This window comes from Caloenas nicobarica, chromosome 1, assembly GCF_036013445.1.
Source record: "Caloenas nicobarica isolate bCalNic1 chromosome 1, bCalNic1.hap1, whole genome shotgun sequence".
In the NCBI taxonomy this organism is placed as follows: Eukaryota; Metazoa; Chordata; class Aves; order Columbiformes; family Columbidae; genus Caloenas; species Caloenas nicobarica.
The window spans coordinates 117,026,174-117,046,879 of NC_088245.1; the positions used below are offsets into that span (position 1 = coordinate 117,026,174).

General features: G+C 42.6%; 1 protein-coding gene across 2 annotated transcripts; it reads left to right on the forward strand.

The window, feature by feature from the left end:
* The first annotated feature begins 1,261 nt into the window (after window positions 1–1,261).
* Window positions 1,262–19,822, forward strand: DDX3X (DEAD-box helicase 3 X-linked). Of its 2 annotated transcripts, none has more exons than XM_065628225.1 (17): window positions 1,262–1,420; window positions 3,996–4,053; window positions 5,118–5,168; window positions 10,213–10,336; window positions 11,538–11,678; window positions 11,760–11,859; window positions 12,439–12,574; window positions 13,008–13,093; window positions 13,721–13,819; window positions 13,895–14,055; window positions 14,256–14,400; window positions 14,507–14,651; window positions 14,957–15,138; window positions 15,229–15,346; window positions 15,790–15,946; window positions 16,825–16,952; window positions 17,299–19,822. In XM_065628225.1, exons 1-17 carry the CDS (start codon window positions 1,376–1,378, stop codon window positions 17,379–17,381), a joined length of 1,959 nt encoding a protein of 652 aa, XP_065484297.1. In that variant the 5' UTR covers window positions 1,262–1,375; the 3' UTR covers window positions 17,382–19,822. The 2 variants fall into 2 exon arrangements, with proteins under 2 accessions (XP_065484297.1, XP_065484307.1); XM_065628235.1 differs by having other exon boundaries at window positions 16,828–16,952.
* Window positions 19,823–20,706: the final 884 nt, after the last annotated feature.

Below are 20,706 nucleotides of genomic sequence, written 5' to 3' on the forward strand. Positions count from 1 at the left end.
TTTTCTGTGTTAGCAGGCTGTGGTGCGAAGGCAGAGGTATGCGGGTGTTTCTCTTTTTGAAAAGTGACAGGTAGCTTAATGCTCATTATTTGGCTGTTTACTTGATACCTAATAAGCCCAAGGTGGGGCTTTTTTGTGGATATAAAGGAATGGCTGAGTAAAACTGTCACTACAGGGGGAAAAAGGGGTGACTGTTGGCATCTCAATAGAGTTGATGGCTGAAGAAGGTTTTTGGGAAAGATGAATGTCTGTAACAACTAGTGTCAACCACTAATGCCAATGTGTTGAGGTGAGCATTGCATGGCCCCGTGGGCACAGCCAGTGCCATGAGTGTGTCCCCCTTGGTGTTGAGGGCAGCTGAGCTGTTAGGTCTGGAGCAGGTGAGAAAGGGCTGGCTTGGCAAGGGTGAGGTGACATGGCCTCTCAAGAACCACACAGCTGCTTGTACTGGGATGCACCATAGTGCCCACAAAAGGAAGGAACCCGAATTCCAGCCCCACAAAGGCATGATGTAAGGAGTGGGGGGAAGGCAGAAGCAGGACGCTGCTGTCTCCACAGGTGCAGCGACCCCCAGCCCTTCCCCCACCGACCATGGTTCCAGCTCCCGCTCAAGGCGACACTCAAGCCTGGCCAGCCCCGCAGCACGCCAATGCCAGCGCCTTCCTCCTTCCCTCGCCGCGCTCGAACCCCGCGCAGCGAGCTCACCGCGCCTCCATTAGGACCTACGCCACTGTGAGGGGGAAGCGCACAAGATGGCGGCGGGAGCCGGCCGGGCCGCCCACGTGACCCAGAACCCGACTCCTTCTAGAGACATCTCGGCCGCGCGCGCGCCGGGGCGCTCTCGAGAGCACGCCAAACAAAAGGAGACCGTGCCGGGGGGGGTGGGGGGCGGTGTTGCCCTGATCTCGCGAGAACTTGTGGCCGTGCTCCCCCCGCCCCCGGGGAGCAGAGAGGGCCGCCTCGCGGTGTGGCCAGCGGAGCCCGGGAGACCCAGCGGGTGCCGCGCGCGCCCGAAGTCTCGCGACAGGTCCGGAGCTGCTTTCGCTGAGGGCTGAGCCGCGGAGGCCGGCACAGGTCTCGCGATAGCTCTCCCCTCTCCCCCAGCTCTGGCGCAGCGCGGTCAGTTCCTCTCGCGATAGCGCTGGGCGGGAGGAGGGGGAAGGGAGCGCCCGGGCAGGGGCGGTAGCGTGCGCACTGAAGTCAGCGCGCGCCGGCGGGGGGGCGGGGACTATATAAAGGCTGGGGCCGAGGCGTGGGGGGGGGTTCAGTCAGGAAAGCGATTCGTGCTGGACGAGCGGCGGTAGCGGCGAGTTCCCAGCCGGGCGAATCTGAATTTCTCGAGGCAGAGCGGGACACCCCGAGACGATCTCTCGTTATGAGTCATGTGGCGGTGGAAAATGCCCTCAGTCTAGACCAGCAGGTGAGGGATGGGCCCCGGAATGCGGGCGGAGGGGAGGCGGTGCGGGAGGCCGCTCCGTTAACCCGAGGGTGGCGGCGGACGGGGCGGGAGGAGAGGCGCGGAGGTGGCTGCGAGTAAGTGGGGCAAGGATGGGGAGGGGGCGAGTTTAGGTTCCTAACCTGGGACTTGTTTGGCTCCTCGGCCCCCGGCGGCTGCATCGCGATTGCCCCCTTTATCCCCGCCGCGTTTTTTTCGCCGGCAACCCCGCCCTTCCCCCTCTCTGTCCCCCCCCCCCCCCCCCCACCGTTCCAACTCGGCCGGTTTGTGGCGTAATCGGTTGTTGCGCAGTTTCCGCCGTGCGGCGGCTCCGCGCCGGGTTTCCTCCCGCGGGGGGCGCGCCATCGCTGCGGCGGGGAGGGGTGGGGGTGGGGGGGTAGCGCGGGAAGGACGGGACCACCGCTGCCGCCCGGGCGGCCGAGCCGGGATCTGCGCCTGCTCCCGCGGCCTCCTCGCCACACTCCAGGGCCCGGCTTTTGTGTGGCGACGATGGTAACGCTGGGTGCCGGGACCCCTGGCGGCGGCGGCGGGGAACGGCCGCGCGCGGAGGAGGGGGAGAGGAGGAGAGAGCCGGGGGTGGGTGGGGGGAGGAGGGAGAAAGGCACGATAAATGGCGGCCATTGTGCCTCTGAGGGGGCGAGGCGGGGGGGTGGGGGAGGACGACGCTTTGTCTTGGCGCCCCCTTCCCCGGGGAAGAGGCTGGGGGAGGGGGCGCTGGCCGCTGTCGCCTTTGTTCGAGCTGCGTCAGCGGAGCCCGGCAGCAGCATTTCCCGCTCTTGGCTCCGTTGCCGCTGGGCCCCGGTGACGCAGTTGGGCCTGGACGAGGGGCGCTTCAGCCGGCGTGTGTCCGGGCGGCTCCCGGGCTCGCGGTATTGTTGTTCTTCCCTGGTTTTTTTTTTTATTTTATTTTCCTTTTATTTTTTTTTCCCCTCTTTCCTCCTACGTCTTCACTTCCCCCCCCACCCCCGCTGGGCGGAGTCAAGGCGCAGGCCCCTGCCCAATGTGCAGGGATAGTTATCTAATCCTGGGGGAAGGGGGTTGCCGGAAGGGCCCTCTAACGTTGTAGCGAGGTCCAGGGCGGGCAGCTGGCGTGGCAGCCCGAGTGTTCGGCGGCTCGTAGGTTTCGGCCGGCTCGCTGCTCTGCGAGGCTCCGGCGAAGTAGGTCAGGGAACCGCTCCCCTCCCCCCCACCCCGCTTCTTCCCCCCTTCTCCCCCCCCCCCCCCCCCCCCAAGATAGCACGTGACGGGTGCCGGCTGCCGGATTAGCTGGGCGGCTGCGGCTGCTCCCTGCTGCGCCGAAAATCCCAACCCGCAGTGCCGGCTGCACCGCCGCACTGAGATGGCGGCCGCGCCGGCCTTCGTCGCTGCGCCATCTCCGGATTTGGGCGAGTGTTACCCCCACGGTAGAGACAGCGGGGGTCCAGTCTGAGGAGATTTATGCAGCACTTCTGTTGACTGCCCATGGAGAGCCACTTTTACCTAGTCTTTGTTGTTTACTGTTCAAACAAAACCAATTCTTTAGCCTTATGTTGATGCTTGGATCAACTGAAGAGATTAGATTTTAAGTAGTAGCTTTAAAGAGGACGATACGAGGCCTGATGCGGAAAGGTATTTCAGAAATCTACATATCCTAAATGGCAGTGTGCACAACTGAACACCTGAAAGGACAGTGCATTGGGATCTTTGCTTTGAATTCTTTCGGGTCATATTGGAAGACATTTTTGTGCAGTTGGTCTTGCATATAATTTAATTGTATTTAAACATGTCTTATTTTCCCAAAAAAAAGTTTCTAATCTTGTCCTGTAGACAAGCAACTGTAATAAGCTGGTGCTTCAGCTTTTTGTGTTGTGCACTGTCCTCTGCTGAAATGAGTCCATATTACATTTGACCTAAAACATTTGGGTTATGTGCTAGTAGTGCCTGAACCAAAACACCTTTTGGTAGATTTGAGTGTGACACTGAGGGCTGCAAATGAAGTTTTAGAAAAGCAAACAAAAAGATCTATTTGCCCAAGTAATTGTAGGAAGAAGCTACCTGATGTTTTGTGAACAGTAGCTGCCTCAAACATGAAGAGTATAATGTGTCAGTGGTGTTAATGCAGTCTAAAGAAATAGCTTGGTCTCTGCAAGTGAAGTGCCCTGCTGAATTGGAATTATTTGGGTCGTAGTCTCTGTAGACCTTAACAAAAAATTGCCATTGATCTGACTGGGAATGCATTTGAATGGACTGAAAGACTATTAAAAATCACTGTTAAGCCTGCATATAGTGTGTGAAGCAGAAATCTGTGGTATTTGATTTGGTGTGTGTAAGATACTCTTCTGGCCCTGCTGCCCATACGATGCATGTTCAAGGCTATACCACACTTAAAGGTGGTATAGCCTTGAGTACTATGGCTTTGGTGGTTCTGCTATAAGCAAACGTCACTCCAGCAATAACTTGTCAGAATAGTGCTTGATCTTGATCGGCAAAAGGGCTTTTTTGTATCTTAGAATAAACTCATGATATAACATGTTGATGTTTGTGGGTTTTTTTTTCCTAGTTTTCTGGTCTAGACTTGAATTCCTCAGACTCTCAAAGTGAAGGAAGCTCTTCAAGCAGTAAGTACATGCAAGTTCTCAATCTTACACAGTTTAGAAATAAGGGTTTTGTAGTTGTGAAAAGTAATTTCTGAAGCAGAGACTTGCAGAGATTGATGGGGAAGTTGAGATTACTAGTTATGCCTGCTTTTCAAAATGCTATATACTTTAGATAGGAGCACTTAATTTAGAAGTAGCATGGCACGTATAAATTTCTTAAGTACTTAACTAACTTGAGAGAACTTAGTGTTCCAATTTTGTCCCTAGATTTTCTGTTGCCTGTAGTCAGACAACTTAGTCCACTGATTGTAGTAGTGATATGATGATCTGTTTTCTCTAAACATCCAGCTAGAGTTGCAATGTTTGGAGGTAAAACTTTTAATAGTTAACTGTACTAATCCTAATTCATTGAGTAGAAACTGCATTCTCTTGGCATGCAAGGCCTAAATACATTAGGAAAAGGGGAATCTTCCAGGAATTCACATGCAGCTTGTGCCCTGTACGTTCTGATTAATGTTGCTTAGCAGACAGGTGCTTCTGGATTGTAAACGAAGAATCCTATTCAGAGGCAATTACATGTGGGTTCTGGTTTGATCTGAGCTGAACGGATAGGGGCGGTTGAATTTAAGGAGAACGAAAAATACTGGCAGTAATAATACAGTGGGTGCTAGTACTTGAATGACGCAGTGAAAATCCTAAGTGGCTCAAATATCTGGCACCAGGTTAAGCCTTAATGAATTCTAGGAAGACTGGCTTTCGTCACAGACACTGTAACATCCATAGATGGCATGTATGACTTGGTCAAAGAAATAGCAAGACATCTGTGCCTTTAGGGGGGAAAAAAAGGCAGCTGCTTAAATAAGTATACAAGAACTTAATCTTCACTGCCTCAGTCCTCTGAGAGAAGGATTTTTAAGAGCTATATTAAAGGACTCTTGTTTAAAGATATTGTAAGAGGCCTCAAAGCTTGTGAAGCAAACAAATTTTTTCTAAGCAAAAGCTGTTGTTGGAAAGACTGATATCTCAAAAGGTGCTAACGCTACGATCTCAGAACACTTACCTTTTTTTTTTTTTTTGTCCTTTAGAAGGCAGATACATTCCTCCTCACTTGCGCAACAGGGAAGCTTCAAAACAGGGTATGTATCAGAAATACAGTGGCAACGCTTGTAACTGGTTCTTGGCCTCCTTCCGAATCTCAAGGAACAGACTCTTAAACACTTTCATAGTACTGCTAGAGGTGGTTGTACAGACCCCTTGACTGTTCGTGCAAAACACTGCAACTTCTAGTGTGCTATTATTTTTTCCTTCACCAGGTGATATTCTAAGCTCAAGTTCAGCATCTGACTGACAAAATATCTTCCATATCTCATTAAGCAATTACCTGTGACTGAAGCAAGATGGAGTCTCCCATCTTAACTTGACTAGCTCTGTAATCTTGAGAATCAATTTTCATGGATTTCGAGAGTACTATTTTTTTGTTAGTGACTGTGATGTGGAACTTAGAATTGTAGAATCATTTTGGTTGGAAGAGACCCTCAAGGTTGAGTCCAACCGAACTTAGAGTAGTTTTTTAATATGAGCAAATAGCACAGTTTCACTTTGTAAATGGATGTTTTCCACAACTTCCTCTTAAATAGGGAGTATGAGAAACAAAACACATTGTCATTGTTTAGTTTTTTGTCGTTTTTATGGAAGTCCACAAGAGTATTTGCAGAAGGAAATGCAGAATCCTGGTGCATGAAATACGTGATGGATGTTAATCATATGGTTACACAGGGGTTTTGTGCTGAGAAATGGCCTTTATATCTTGCACTTGATTTTTTTTAAACAAAACATGATAAAGAAAAACCTTTCTGGAGTTCTTCACTGAAACGAATCATGACCTTTATTTGTAAGATATGAAGATTGCAGATGCTGCAGTATGCATTATCATATCTAATGACTTTTTTACTTACAAAGAGAAAACCTTTTCCCTAACACAAACTGGAATGGAGGAACTAAAATACTATGCTATGCTACAACTTCAACTCTTCAAGTTTAATACTATTGGAGGACTTAAATCTCATCTCTTTCTAAAGCAGTGGACTTTCACAGATTCTATTTTTGATACAATAAGAGGACTCCATTAGGAGTGGGTGAGAGGAGAATATTAAAATTGTTGCTGATATGTCATAGTGCTTTGGAGTTATGTAATTTTAAATTTGACTAGATAAAAAATGCTCCACTCTAGTTATGTGCCATTTGAAGAAACAATCAGTCTGATTTGTCTTGCCTTTTCATGTGTCCAAGCTATTGTGGTGTGTTTGTTTGCTGCCTTTTTTTTTTTTTTTCCCTAAAGGAAGCATGGCATAAAGCACCAAATGGTGAACAGCCTGTTAGGAGAGCTGAATGTTTTGGGGAAAGTAGAGCAACTGGTGGGCAGCTTAGTGCTCTTGACACCATCTCCTTAGCCTCAAGTGTTGAGCAGTCTTTCAAGAAATTGACTAGCCAAACCTGGGAGGAGTGTGCAAGTTTCACAAAAGCAGGAAAGAACTTGAAGTTGACTTGTGGACACTTGCTGTTTGTAGATTTCCTTTCTCTACATAGTAATTTATGCCAAACTATAGTGCTATCTTTGGGGATATTTGATATGAAGGGATACTTCCGTTTTAACGTAGGGTTCATATTATGACCTGTTGTGTATAGGACTGTCACCATCTGCAAGATAGAATTCAAACATTAAAATGTGCATGTGATGATGTATGACTTTCTGGAGGCTTCCAGCTTCACCTTGCAAAAAGGTAAACAAGTCATGAAACTTAAGCTTGACACATGACTTGTTCAATTAATAGAACATAGGCTGCCAACTTTTCCTGGTAAACCTGACCTTTCAGAACTTTCTTTTAGCCTGCTTGAGTCCTGTATCGCTAGACTCCCCATGGTTCCCTGTGACAAAGTTCATGATTGCTAAACAAAAAAGCTACTACTGCAGTTCAGGCTCCCTACTGAGAAAGTGGATATTGTCAGTACAGTGATGTAAAGCTGAGCTATTTTATAGGATGATTTGAAGTCTGTTACACAGTTGTGCTTTGATAAAAGTAATGTTTGCTTCTGTTATTTACAACTAGATTAATGTTTGCTTCTTTGGCTGTATTAAAGCTGTTTGGTATATTGTCTGTTCCTTGGAATCTTTAGCAACAGATGTTTTTCAAGGTGTACATGTTAGCAAGCAACAGGCAAAAGAGACCTTGGATGACAGTGGTATTTCACCATATAACAAAACTCCTGATGCAGTTTTACAAGTGTAGTAACCTGATAAAATTTCCATTGATGTAAAAATCGGATTATGTGGTAGGACTGTATTTCAGTAATCCAGTAGAGTTGTCTTGCTCACATACCATGACCTTATGGACTTCTGTGAAAGCATTAGTTAGCTTGCTGCATTCAGAAACTTTCAAAAAGAAAAAATTTTTTTTTCTCCTGTATGTTTTTCCATTAGGTATTGTCTAGAAACGAATAGTGTATAGTTTCTAACTTGGGGTTCTCTCTTTCCTCTCCAGTTGATGATGGTGTAGTAATTCATAGACACTATTAAAGTTGTGCAATGGACTTACTTGCAGTTAAGTAAAAAACTGCTTAAGACGGTGAAGTGAGCATCTTAATAATATCAACAGAGGAAGCATGCTAAGGGATCTAGAACATTTGTTTAAAACTCCTACAGTGATTTCTTCAGCTTACTTATTTTATACACCTGTAGATCTGTCCTTATCATAATACTAATGTGTTTGCTCTGTATGTGGGAAGAAAACAGTACAGAACTGCAGGAAATAAGAAAATGCATAAAAATATGTCCTTAGGTTACTTAATGGCAATTCTGTTTTTCACCTTTTGAAGCTGCAGTATATGGAGCTCAGTATGTAGGGCTGCCTGGTCTGAAGTGTGCTTGACTTAATAATGCCAAAACTTGTTGTCATGTCCTGGAAGCTGCTCTTGGATATCTAAAGGCTAGTCTGATGTATACTATGTCAAGGAGTAGATCTTAGAAGTTATCTTAAGGGTCTTTTGCAACCTAAAGGATTCTGTGGTTTTTAACTATTTTCCCTGTATTTAAAAATCTGATGATTGCTGCTGTATGTGGGAGCTTTTCAAGGAAGCTGACAAGGATTGGTGTTAGAGCATTATAAAATGCAAATTAAAACGCAGATCGAGGAGAAGCATTGACAATTCTACCACTCTTCATAGGTGCAAGAAATACAAAATTGTTCTGGAAGTTCAAACATCAGCCTTTGAGAAATATGTGCTGGATGGAATCTATACACGTTTTTACAAAAAAAAAAAAAAAAAGCCTTGGTGTTCTAAGGGATTTCCTAATAACTATTGCATTGTCCCATGATTATTCACTTCAGAGAAGTCAATGTGATTCTCTATGGGTTGTCTCACTGCCTTTGATTTTAATTTGCTGTGTGTTCTAAATCATGACGATGTCTTCTGCTAGCTGGTTACTTAGAATTGACTTGTATGGCCTATCCATTTGTTAAAAACGTGGTTTAGAAGTTGCATTACCTTAAAAAAAATATGACAAGGTACCAGCTTCAGAAACTACTGTAGTGACAAGTTGGATGAGTAACCTATTTGAAGTATAAAATCTTTAGTCCTTTCTGGAACTTTTCAGACTTGGTAGAAGATCTTAATCTAGTGCAGAGTCAGCCCAGTTTTTTCAGTAATGAGGAACATCATCTACCTGAAGATGGCTCTGTCAGTACCACTGCTGTTAGATTTTGACAGGATGACATACCTCAGTATCTTCAGTGTGGTTTGAAAGCTACTCGTACTGAAATACGGAGTTAGATGACTTCTAAACAAGCTGCAGATAACTTTGTCATGAGTTAATGAAGTGGTTATGATATTCTTGATCTTTTGTCATCTGTCTGTGTGAAGTTAATTTATCCTTAAGGACTAAAGTTAGTTAAAGCACTTTGGAGGTCTTGAAGCAAACCATAATTTTGTGTGCTAGTAAACTTAACACATGGATTATTTTTTTGTTTGCTTCAGTTAGCCAGACCAAATGAGTTCTAGTTATCATACTAGTTTTTAAAGTTCCCTTGTGAACAGCACATGTTTGGATTCTGGGGAGTAGAATTTCTTACTCTAAAAAAGCAGGAGGGGAAGGGGAATGGGGCTCTCCAGAGAACATCTAACAAGGGAGGCTGATTGTTGTAGCAAAGCATTTTCAGAGTGATAGGGCCTATAACAACAATTTTGTTTCTCAGTTGCCCTTTTTTTTTTTTCTTCCTCTCTTTGCTAGTGCATAGGTCTTGACTGGGTGTGTGCTGTGGAGCTGGCAAAAACATGCTCCCTAATAGGAGTGACATTATGTAGTTATTTCACTCGTTCTCTGCCAGAATCCTGTGGTTGAAACTATGGTTGGGTCATACTTTAAACTTGTAAAGATTGGAACTAAATGAAAACTTCAACGTTCATAGGCTAGTACCAAAGCAGTGTTGTACCAGAGGCACTGTTTACTGCTCTGCATTTCTGCCTACTTCCCAGGCCCTGGTAGCTGAATAAAAATAAGGCCTTTTACTTCATAGTGTTGGCAAGATGATTTAGGGTTGTCGAAAAACGTAATGTGGTAGTTGATTCTGAAGAATTTCATATGCCTTATTTCTGCGTGGTGCTGTTAATTAGATTGTGTTGATCAGATTGTTCTGTCTGGTTGCAGTATGACAAAACATTTTTACTTCCATATAGATTTCTAATGCAACAGCTAATACCGTTTATTGAACTGCACCAGAGGCCTCGTTAACCTTACAGAAATTCAATGCATCATCAAGGATTTGTGTGAAATTGGAGGGATAATGTAAACTAGAGTTGGCAACGCTAAGTGTCTTAATGTTTCTTCTGGTACTGGTCTTTCCAGAGTAGGCCAGGTAAATATTAGCGCCAAGGCAAGTACAGTGTTTTTAAAAAAGAACATGCTTGTACATTAGTTGGGGGATTTCAGCAAGTTCGACGGGCAGTGGGAAATGTTTAGTCCCTATTTGAGCGAGTCTTCACATCTGTACATCTTCCGTTCTTGATGAACTGCCTGCCTTTCAATCCTGTAGACCTTCCAGGGAAGACTTACTGGACAGCACTTAGTTTTTTTCTTTTCAAAGCCTAGACCATGTAGTGTATGGCTAAAATACTTTTCTCTTCTAGGTTTTGATAGTGGTGGCTGGAGTTCTAGCAGAGACAAGGATGCATACAGCAGCTTTGGTGCACGATCTGACCGTGGACCAAAACCAAGCTTCTTTGACCGTGGAAATGGATCAAGAGGAGGAAGGCAAGTACTTATTTGTCTGGGTGGTGTATACAAAGTCTGTCTTAGTTCTAATAGCGCACCTGTAATCTTTATGTTAAAGTTGGAGTTCTAGGTGTGAACAACAGGAGAGGGTAGGAGGAACCTGGGAGGGGAGGAGTGAGAGAGAGAACCTTACTTCTAAAGCTACACAAGTACAAGCATGGGAGACATGCATGTGTTGAAAAATGTGCCCTGTAGTCCACCACCAGCGACTCAACTGCAGCTGTAATGACTTGCTGACTTAAACATTTCACTGAAAAAGTCCTAGATGTGTGGCTGCTTTCAGAAAAATCATGAAGAGCTGTTGGGAGCACATAAAATATGTCAAAACGGATTTTTTTTTTTAATTTCAATATTTTTTTTTTCTTGTTTAAAAAGTGTAGTTAATAAAACTGGGTGAGACTCTTGCAGGTTCTCTGCCTTACTTGATCAGTCTTACACACATCATGCGTTGTATGCACAAGTGTGGTGAGAGTGACCTTTATCAACTAGTAAAGCTGACGCTAGTCCTGTGTCCAGACTTTTCTCAAACATGGTTTACCAGACCAAAAACTAAACAGTTGAGGTAAGGACTTCTTCCACCTTCTTTCCAAGTCAGTAATACAGGTGAGCTCCCTCTTTATAAATAATAATAATGTGACATGTAATTGAGGTATTTAGTTTGGTCACATGTGTAGTGGGGAAGTAGGGGAACAAATGGCAGCACTTGAGGGTTTTGTTTGGACTTGGAGATCTGTGTAAAATGAGGCACAGAGAAAGGGGGGAGTACCGAACAACATTGCCTAAGAGCTTTACGTGGAGCTCATTAGAAAAAATGGCAAAGACTGAGCACCTTGAATTGTAGCTCTGCTGGCAGATGACTGGCTCTTTACATTCGTTACACTTGACCAAATAAAATTTTGATGCAAGGTTCAGTGTGTTAAGCTGAACTGAGCTGCTAAATTGTGACGAACTCTCCTGTCTATACCATGGAAGAACATGACCTAGTCTGATGGCTGGGACTAAACTCATTTGAATTGGTAGATCAAGAAGCAAGTGCAGATAATCTGATGTCTTGAATTCTTCTACAGTTGTATGTGTAATACACAGCACGCGTGCTACTAGATTAATATAGCTTCGCTGTTGCATGTCAAAAAAATCCTGTTGCCCAGGAGTGGTGGCCTGATATTCTTGCTGTATTTAGATATGAAGAACGTGGAAGAGGTGGTGACTATGATAGGAGTGGCTTTGGTAGATTTGACCGTGGTGGGAATAGCCGCTGGTCTGACAAATCGGATGAAGATGACTGGTCAAAGCCTCTTCCCCCAAGTGAACGCCTGGAACAGTAAGTAATGACATAGCATAAATTCACATGATGGGGTCAGTTGATGTATCCAGCAAGTAAAACACTTTCTTCCATTTTTAGGGAGCTCTTTTCAGGAAGCAATACTGGCATTAACTTTGAGAAATACGATGACATTCCTGTTGAAGCAACAGGCAGTAACTGTCCTCCACATATTGAAAGTGTAAGTTGTTTTCATTTGGTTGGTTTTTAAGTCTGTTTTGCTAATGTATCTAACAGTGACTGTTTTGCATGTGAAACTTGGTGTCATGCTGTCTTAAGTTTAGGGAGGAAAGGAAGCGCGCTGTTGCTTTTCTACAGCTGAGCTGTTTTGTAGAGGAGGGTTGCATATGATGAACTAAGACACGGGAGAAGTGTGAGCTTGTTAGTTAACGCCTGTAGCTCACTTAACTATGTGGCTCGTCTTTAAACCTGTAAAGAAGTAGAAGTGATTGGAGGTGCTGGTTTGTTGGAGCAACTGCTTAACCATAGGCATTGTGTCATGCTAAGCATAGTATGCTAGTGTATGTAGTCTGCTTCAGACTTGACTGGCTTTTTAAGAATCACTTGCATGACTGGACTAAGTAGATACCAGACTCCTGGTAACTAGCTCCAGAGTATCTGTAGAGTTCATAGGCTAGTTACATAGGAAGAGATGAAACAAAAGCGAATTTACCCGTGACTTCTTAAACTGAATGGTATGCTCCATGGTGGCTGAAGGGAAGGATCCCCATCTGACTATTTTAATTTAAATTTCTTGCAGTTCAGTGATGTTGACATGGGAGAAATTATTATGGGAAACATTGAGCTCACACGTTATACCCGTCCTACTCCAGTCCAGAAACATGCAATACCTATTATTAAAGAAAAGAGAGACTTGATGGCCTGTGCTCAGACAGGTAAGTTAGTAAATGTTTACTGCTTAGCCTGTCTCAATAGGAGTAGGGTCTTGTATTCCTCAAGCTGCTGCTAAGAGGTCTGTAAGGTAGTACAACTTTCTGTTCAGAGTATATTGAAATACCTGCAATTTTGGAAATTAATTAGCGTTAGAGTCTTGCCACTGCTTTAGATGTGGCTTTATGGGATTTACTGTGTCCTCAGAAGTATTCACTGCTTAAATCACATTCACTTCAGGGTTTTGTGGTGCTTAGTGATAGGTCTTCCATAGATAACCTCTACTGGCTAAGGAGTGCACTCCAATGGCACAGGTAGTATGTATATGCTAGTGCAGATGTTGCTGGGAGTATGCTGGCGATACAGGATTAATGCTGTAGTTGACAGGACGGTACTTTTGAAAATAACTATTAATAATACTAAATTGTGTCCTAATAGGGTCTGGGAAAACGGCTGCGTTTCTTCTACCAATACTGAGCCAGATCTATGCAGATGGCCCTGGTGATGCATTGAGAGCTATGAGGGCAAGTATTCAAATACCCAGTCCTGGGAAAGCAATGACCAGTGTGTGTTCTTGCACTGTATGCTGATGTCTGTTATTGAACATAATAGTTAGGCTTAAATGTTACTGTTATTTTGGGTATGACCGGCAAGCTTCTCAACTTCTGGAAGACTTCAGCTATTTCCCTTGAAAAATATAGACTGTGGAACATTTTTTCCCTACCTAAAGAATTGATACACGTAACTGTCTAGAGAAGAGATTGTTTTCAAGTGGTTTTTGTTGTTGTATAAGCTTTAAAGACAGATCCCTTGCTACAAAAAAGCCATTTGGTTACACGTCTATGTTGTAGGGATGTTAGGAAGTAACAGGTCTTAAGACCTATTTTTCTGCTGCGTAAGTTATGGATGACAGTGTAGGTTATAGACCAAGGTTGTACAGCTGTGTTGCCGTTAACATATTAACCAACAGCTGAATCTTGGGTACTGTGGTACAGTAGAGTCTTTAGATGCAGCGCTTAAAACAAGATGGCTCTCAGCCATGTTTTCTTTCTTGTTAAGACAGACTCAGTGACCTGTCTTCAATATTGCATCTAGTATATTAGAATCCTCCTTATATTTATATACTCATTCCAAATACTGTTTTTCTTCAGGAGAATGGAAGGTATGGACGTCGTAAGCAATACCCAATCTCACTGGTCTTGGCTCCCACTAGAGAATTGGCGGTGCAGATCTATGAGGAAGCCAGAAAGGTATATCAAGGAGTTCATAATTATAAAATAGCTTAGGTATGGTTTTTCTTAAAGCTAATTTACTTTGTTTTATAGTTTGCATACCGTTCCAGAGTTCGTCCCTGTGTTGTATATGGTGGTGCAGACATTGGTCAGCAGATTCGTGACTTGGAACGTGGATGTCACTTGCTTGTAGCAACTCCAGGACGGCTGGTTGATATGATGGAGAGGGGAAAGATTGGACTGGATTTCTGCAAGTAAGCAAAGTGTTCTTGTTGATATGCTAATAATTTGACAACTGTGCCTTCTAAAGTGAGATCTAGAGTTAATGACACTTAAGTTCTAGCTTTCAAATGTGTAAACATCTAGTTGAGAACTTGTAGTCTAGTGTCTTTGCTGGTTTATAGCTTAAATAAAAAAGAGCTCTGAAGAATAACCTTTCCTTATTACTGCTTAGGTACCTGGTGCTTGATGAAGCTGACAGAATGCTTGATATGGGGTTTGAACCTCAAATTCGTCGAATTGTTGAACAAGATACTATGCCACCAAAGGGGGTTCGTCATACCATGATGTTCAGTGCTACTTTCCCCAAGGAAATCCAGGTACTTCATAGAAGTTCGAATATTTTAACAGTTTATAGGCCTAAATTGCATATGTAGAAGGGAAAAAAAGTACTGTTCTGATATTTTTTTTTCTTCCGTTTTTTAGATGCTTGCTCGTGACTTCCTTGATGAATATATTTTTCTGGCTGTTGGCAGAGTAGGTTCTACATCTGAGAATATCACACAGAAAGTAGTATGGGTGGAAGAGTCAGACAAACGATCATTTCTGCTTGACCTGCTAAATGCCACAGGTAAAGACCAGTTTGCAAATAAGGCAAAACTCAGATGAGGCAAATCTAATGAATCTAGTAGTAAGAACTTCTATGGAGTGGGTGAATTAAATGGTATTTCCTTAGCATGCAGTGAATGCATTACACTGACGGTCAGTTTTAAGTTGATGTAAGCTCTTCTGGTAATATAAAATGGCAAGTCTCCAGTGTCTTCAGATAAGAATAAGCAAGAGCAGAAGACTAAGACTGCCTTTACCAGGTGGTGTAGCCAAGTAAATGTCAGTGCAGTTTTTCTTTTCGGTAACCTGTGCTTTAATTACTACTAGGCAAGGATTCTTTGACGCTGGTGTTTGTGGAAACTAAAAAGGGTGCAGATGCTCTTGAGGACTTCCTGTACCATGAAGGATATGCCTGTACAAGTATACACGGAGATCGCTCTCAAAGAGACAGAGAAGAAGCGCTGCACCAATTCCGTTCGGGCAAGAGCCCAATTCTTGTTGCCACAGCAGTAAGTGAAATCTGTGAAGTTGGAGGCATTAAGCATATTACTTGGCTTGTGGAATCCAACTGAGATTTGATTCAATCCTTTAACCCCTAGGTAGCAGCAAGAGGACTGGATATCTCAAATGTAAAGCATGTCATAAACTTTGACTTGCCAAGTGATATTGAAGAGTATGTACACCGTATTGGTCGTACAGGCCGTGTAGGAAACCTTGGTGAGTATCTAGAATGTTTTGTAGACATTACTTCATACCCAAGTTGATAGCAGGTGTAGTAATGACTAAGTAGCAAATTGCAACTAAGTACTCGAGAGAAGCTTATGTCGTGCCTTCTTTGACCAGAAGCTTGGTCACTGCTGTCTAGTCAATGTGGAAGGTAACCAGTTTCTTTGGCTAGTGCTTGTGTTGCTATTAAAAAGCTTTCATACCACATGTAAGGTTGGTATGTTTTGTGTCTGTTGGTAGATAGCCAGAGTTTTTTGTTACTAGCTGTGGTGGAGTGATGATCTTAAACAGCTTCCTGGTTGAGGTAATTCTAGTGTTCTCAAGCTTGGCTATAAGGAATCTGATCTTGTATTTGTCACAGCTGCAGGTGGAGTGGGTTTGAGTATTATAGTGTATTTGCTTTGAGTGTGGCTAAAACTGAATATTTACTCTAGGTCTTGCCACCTCATTCTTCAATGAGAGGAACATAAACATTACCAAGGACTTGCTTGATCTTCTTGTTGAGGCTAAGCAAGAAGTACCATCTTGGCTGGAAAACATGGCTTATGAACAGCATCACAAAGGAGGTGGCAGCCGTGGAAGATCTAAGAGGTAATGGTCACAGCTTTGGTTAAAGGTTTACTTAATCCATTGTGAGGGGCAGTTCTGTGACTTGCTTTCACTCTGAAAATATAGTTAAACTAGCACAGTATAAACTGTGAGTTAGGTGCATCAGAAGGTGAGAGTTTAGTGTCTGTTCTAGCTTGTCATAAGGCAATTAACCCATAAGACTTTTCTACTCTTAAACAGCTAGATAGAGCCACAGTAGAATGACATCTAGCAAAAATTACTTTAGAACTCTGTGAAAGCACTTAAATACTAGAAGTGCATACTGCGTGTGCCAGAGATGTACCTTAAGCAACTATTTTGGTGTTTAGGAGAAGGTAGCACATGGCTACTGACAAAATAGGAAAGGTATGAGACTTTGCAGGTGTGAGGCCACTTGTAAAATGGTTTTGCTATGGAAACCTAAAATACTTTGTAAACTGGTAATACAAAGCTATGTTTAATGGTTTAAAGGGGTGGGAGGAGAAACAAGCCTTTCTTGTAATGTAGTTAACATGGCCACATGAATTGTACTTGTCTTAGTGTGTGTGTGGGGGGCGGGGTTCAGAAGTATGCTTGTCAAATGGTCATACTTTTCTACAATCTGAAAAGTGGTCATAAATGCTTCACTTAAACAATAAGATACAGATAAAGTAATTCGTAGTGTAGCATGGCAAGTTCAGCATGATCCTGCTTGAATAGTAAATTTTCCTTTGCTATCTTGAATGCTCTTTGCAGATAGCATTGGGATGCTTGTAAAGCATGCTGCACTCAACACTTGTACTAGTTGTTCATAAGCCAAGTTGAAGAAATTCGGTACTTGAATCTCACTGTCTGCAGTGCTTAAAATACTACTGACTGAACTGTTTTCTGTCTCTATACAGCAGTAGGTTCAGTGGAGGATTTGGTGCCAGAGACTACCGAACAAGTAGCGGTTCTGGCAGCAGTAGCTTTAGTAGCAGTCGATCAACCAGCAGCCGCAGTGGAGGAAGTGGCAGCAGAGGATTTGGAGGTAAGAAAAACTGGGCAGATAGTGCTGGCAAATAAAAATCCGGATCTAAAATGCTTGCTATAATAAAACTTCTGGAGGTAATGTTTAATTGTGAGGTCAGCTGGTGCTTGTTATGGAAAGTCTTAGAATCCTTCTTGAGTCTAGGCTACCTCTCTTGGATTAGTTTGTTGCTGGTTTTTTTTCCCAGAATTTCAGTTTAATGTATGTGTGCATTTGACAGTGCTTTGGGGTGGGTTTCCTTCAATAGAGAGTAGATGTCTTGTATGTGCCTGGGGCTATTTTCTTGTTGTGCAGATTCCAGTCTTTAGTGGCTTAATTAAGCATGACTTTCTTTTGCCTTTCATAGGTGGTGGTTATGGAGGCTTCTACAACAGTGATGGATATGGAGGAAACTATAACTCCCAGGGGGTTGACTGGTGGGGCAACTGAATCTGCTTGTGGCAGATATCCTACCAAAAAAGCTAATATGGAAACCACATGTAACTTAGCCAGACTATACCTTGTGTAGCTTCAAGAACTCGCAGTACATTACCAGCTGTGATTCTCCACTGAAATTTTTTTTAAGGGAGCTCAAGGTCACAAGAAGGAAACAAAGGAACAAGTAGCCCTATCTTGAAGGTGGTTTTGAAGACTCTATTGCTGTAGTCAGGATTAACTCCCCTCCCACCCATCCCCACCCAGAAACTGCATTTATAATTTGTGACTGAGGATCATTTGTTTGTTAATGTACTGTGCCTTTAACTTTAGACAACTTTTATTTTGATGTCCTGTTGGCTCAGTAATGCTCAAGATATCAATTGTTTTGACAAAATAAAAATTACTGAACTTGGGCTAAAATCAAACCTTGGCACACAGGTGTGATACAACTTAAACAGGAATCACTGATTCATCCATAATATTACAAAGAAAAACTTATGCGGTAGCCTGCATTAGGGCTTTTGGTATTTGCAGATTTGAAAAATAAAACATCTTGAAGCATATCAATGCAATTAGTTTCTAATGTGGCAAAACTGTACTAAGTTAAAGTTCTGATTTGCTCACTCTATCCTGGATAGGTACTTAGAACCTGATAGCCTTTAATAAGCCATTCCAGTCATGATGAGATGATGTATGGATACATGCATACATTAAAAGCACTGTTTTTGAAGTTAATGCAAGTAAATACAGCAATTCCTTTTTCAATATTTAGGCAGATCATTAATGTGAGCTAGCCAAATGTGGGCAGAACATTACAGGGAACGTTTAAAGGTCTGATAACTTGAAATAGTTTTTAGGAGAATTCATCTATTTAGACTTTTTAAAAATGCCTGCCATATGAAATTGAAATGGTAGAATGGCTGACCATGGCAGTGATTGGTCCTCCTTAAGGGCCTGACTGAATTTTTGGTCTAATAACGCATGCTAGTGTTGATGTTTTTTGGTCAAGAGGGTATGAACGGGAAGAATTATGCAGCAGGCTTTATTTTAATGCAGATTCACATTACTCTGTTCAAGCTGCGTGGAGATGTTAAACTGGCTTACTGTAGACTTTGTAAAATGGCTCCAGAAGAGTAACAAATGTGAGATCACAGAGGTTGGAAATGTACATAAACTGCACAAGGTTTCAATTCTGCTATTAAAGTGCAGTTTTAGTCAGTTTTAGTTGCATAGGTTTCCATTGTATTTATAGTCTGTTTATGCTAAATCTGGCCAAAGATAAGTATTGTCCACCAGAAAAATGCCTCTGCCACTTGGAATTTCTGTGCTAACTTAGTGGCCAGACCAGTTAACAACTAATCTACAGTGGCATAGGAAAAAGGCAAAAATCTCCTAAAGTGCAATAGAATTTTTCAAGTGTATTGTGCCTTGTTCTAAAACTTTTATTAAGTAGGTGCACTTGACAGTATTGAGGTCATTTGTTATGGTGCTATTTCAAGTCTAGGTTTAGGCCCTTGTACATTTTGCCCATAACTTTTTACAAAATACTTCTTTTATTGCACATTCAGAGAATTTTATATATGTCTTGTGTGCGTGTCCTTAACTTCCAATCTTATTTTGTCTCTTGGAGATTGAACGCAGCTTGTTTAAGGAGAAGGAAATAGATTCTAAAACTTACTTGGGACCATGGGAATGATAGCTGGGAAGAAAACTATTTGCACACGACAGATTTCTAGATACTTTTTGCTGCTAGTTTTGTGTAATATTTATTGAACATTTTTGACAAATATTTATTTTTGTAAGCCTAAAAGTGATTCTTTGAAAGTTTAAAGAAACTTGACCAAAAGACAGTACAAAAACACTGGCACTTGAATGTTGAATGTCACCGTATGCGTGAAATTATATATTTCGGGGTAGTGTGAGCTTTTAATGTTTAAGTCATATTAAACTCTTAAGTCAAATTAAGCAGACCCGGCATTGGCAGTGTAGCCATAACTTTCTGATAGTAAAACAAAAATTGGCAACTTAAAATTAAACATGCCAAGGTTTTGATACACTTGTCTTAAGATATTAATGAAACACTTCTAAACACTGATGTGAAGTGTCCAGATTCTCAGATGTTTGTTGCGTGAGTTTTGTTTAGTTGTGTGGTTATTTTTTTTTTTTTCAGTGAATGTCTGGCACATTGCAATCCTCAAACATGTGGTTATCTTTGTTGTATTGGCATAATCAGTGACTTGTGCATTTTAGCAAGTTTTCTCAGCCAGCAATATTTTCAGTTCAGATACACGGATTCAAAACATTATGCAAGAATGGATTTAAACTTGCTGAATGTGAAAATTGAACTTCAAGTCACTGTAGGTTTAGAATTGCTTATTGTATTAGTTTAGATGCTAGCACTGCATGTGCTGTGCATATTCTTGATTTTATTAAAATAAAAAAGTTGAACTGCACAGTCTTTTCATTTGTGAAGCGTCACTCTTCTGGTTTACAAGATCTGTAGCCTAAGTAGTCTCATTCACGTGCAATTCTGGAAGCAGGTGAATCTAGTATGGGGCACTTCAGTGTGCTTATAAATGCCAGCCAGGCTTAGGGCAATAGCTGTAGCAACCTTTGAATAACCTGTGCACTACAGTGTTGAAAACTTGTATGAGTTTACTAGAGAAGCTAATAAAGCAGATGTGGGACAGATGGGGAGGCAACCTCATTTGTTTTTTTCCTTATAGGTACCAAGTTTCACTGTAACAATGTAATTAAAATACATTGAGCTCACACTTGGGCTTGATTCCTCAGCCATTTAATGTCAGGGACCTCATCTCACAGTTGTGCCTCTGAATTTAGCAAAGATGCTGTGCAGTAGACAGCTTGAATTGTGATATGTTACTTGATTTGTTCCTAGGCAGCTTCATTGAAAATAAGTGTGCAATTCTGTGGGAAAAAGCGCAGTACAATACCCTCTTCCCTCTCCTCCAAAGAGAAGTGTGCATCTTTTCCCCTTCAGTTAGCAAATGCATTCCCACAATCCAGTTTTGAATGTCTTCTAAAATGTAAGCTATGGGATTGAGCTGTAATTAGACTGGAATTGAGGTTAAGTACTGGAATATCCAAGGGGGTACAGTGAAAAGAATATGTTCAGATGTTTCCAGTCTTACCTGAAGCTAGGCAGAAGCCTTGTGATTTAGAAGGAACCTAGATTTAAAGTTCTGTGCTGAAATGACTGTAGAAACTGGTGAATTCCAGGTGAGTAAGGGAGAGGGGAGGAAGGAATGCCTGGGAACTCGTGATGCATAGAAGTGTGCTGCAGGCACCAGTAAAGGTGATTGCAGTCCTGGATCCT

Excerpts from the sequence above, each read along its gene's own strand:
- DDX3X (XM_065628225.1), top strand. The coding sequence starts at position 1,376 with ATGAGTCATGTGGCGGTGGAAAATGCCCTCAGTCTAGACCAGCAG. Across the intron at positions 10,337-11,537 it reads AATGGATCAAGAGGAGGAAG|ATATGAAGAACGTGGAAGAG; the intron begins GCAAGTACTTAT and ends TGCTGTATTTAG. Across the intron at positions 14,056-14,255 it reads ATTGGACTGGATTTCTGCAA|GTACCTGGTGCTTGATGAAG; the intron begins GTAAGCAAAGTG and ends ATTACTGCTTAG.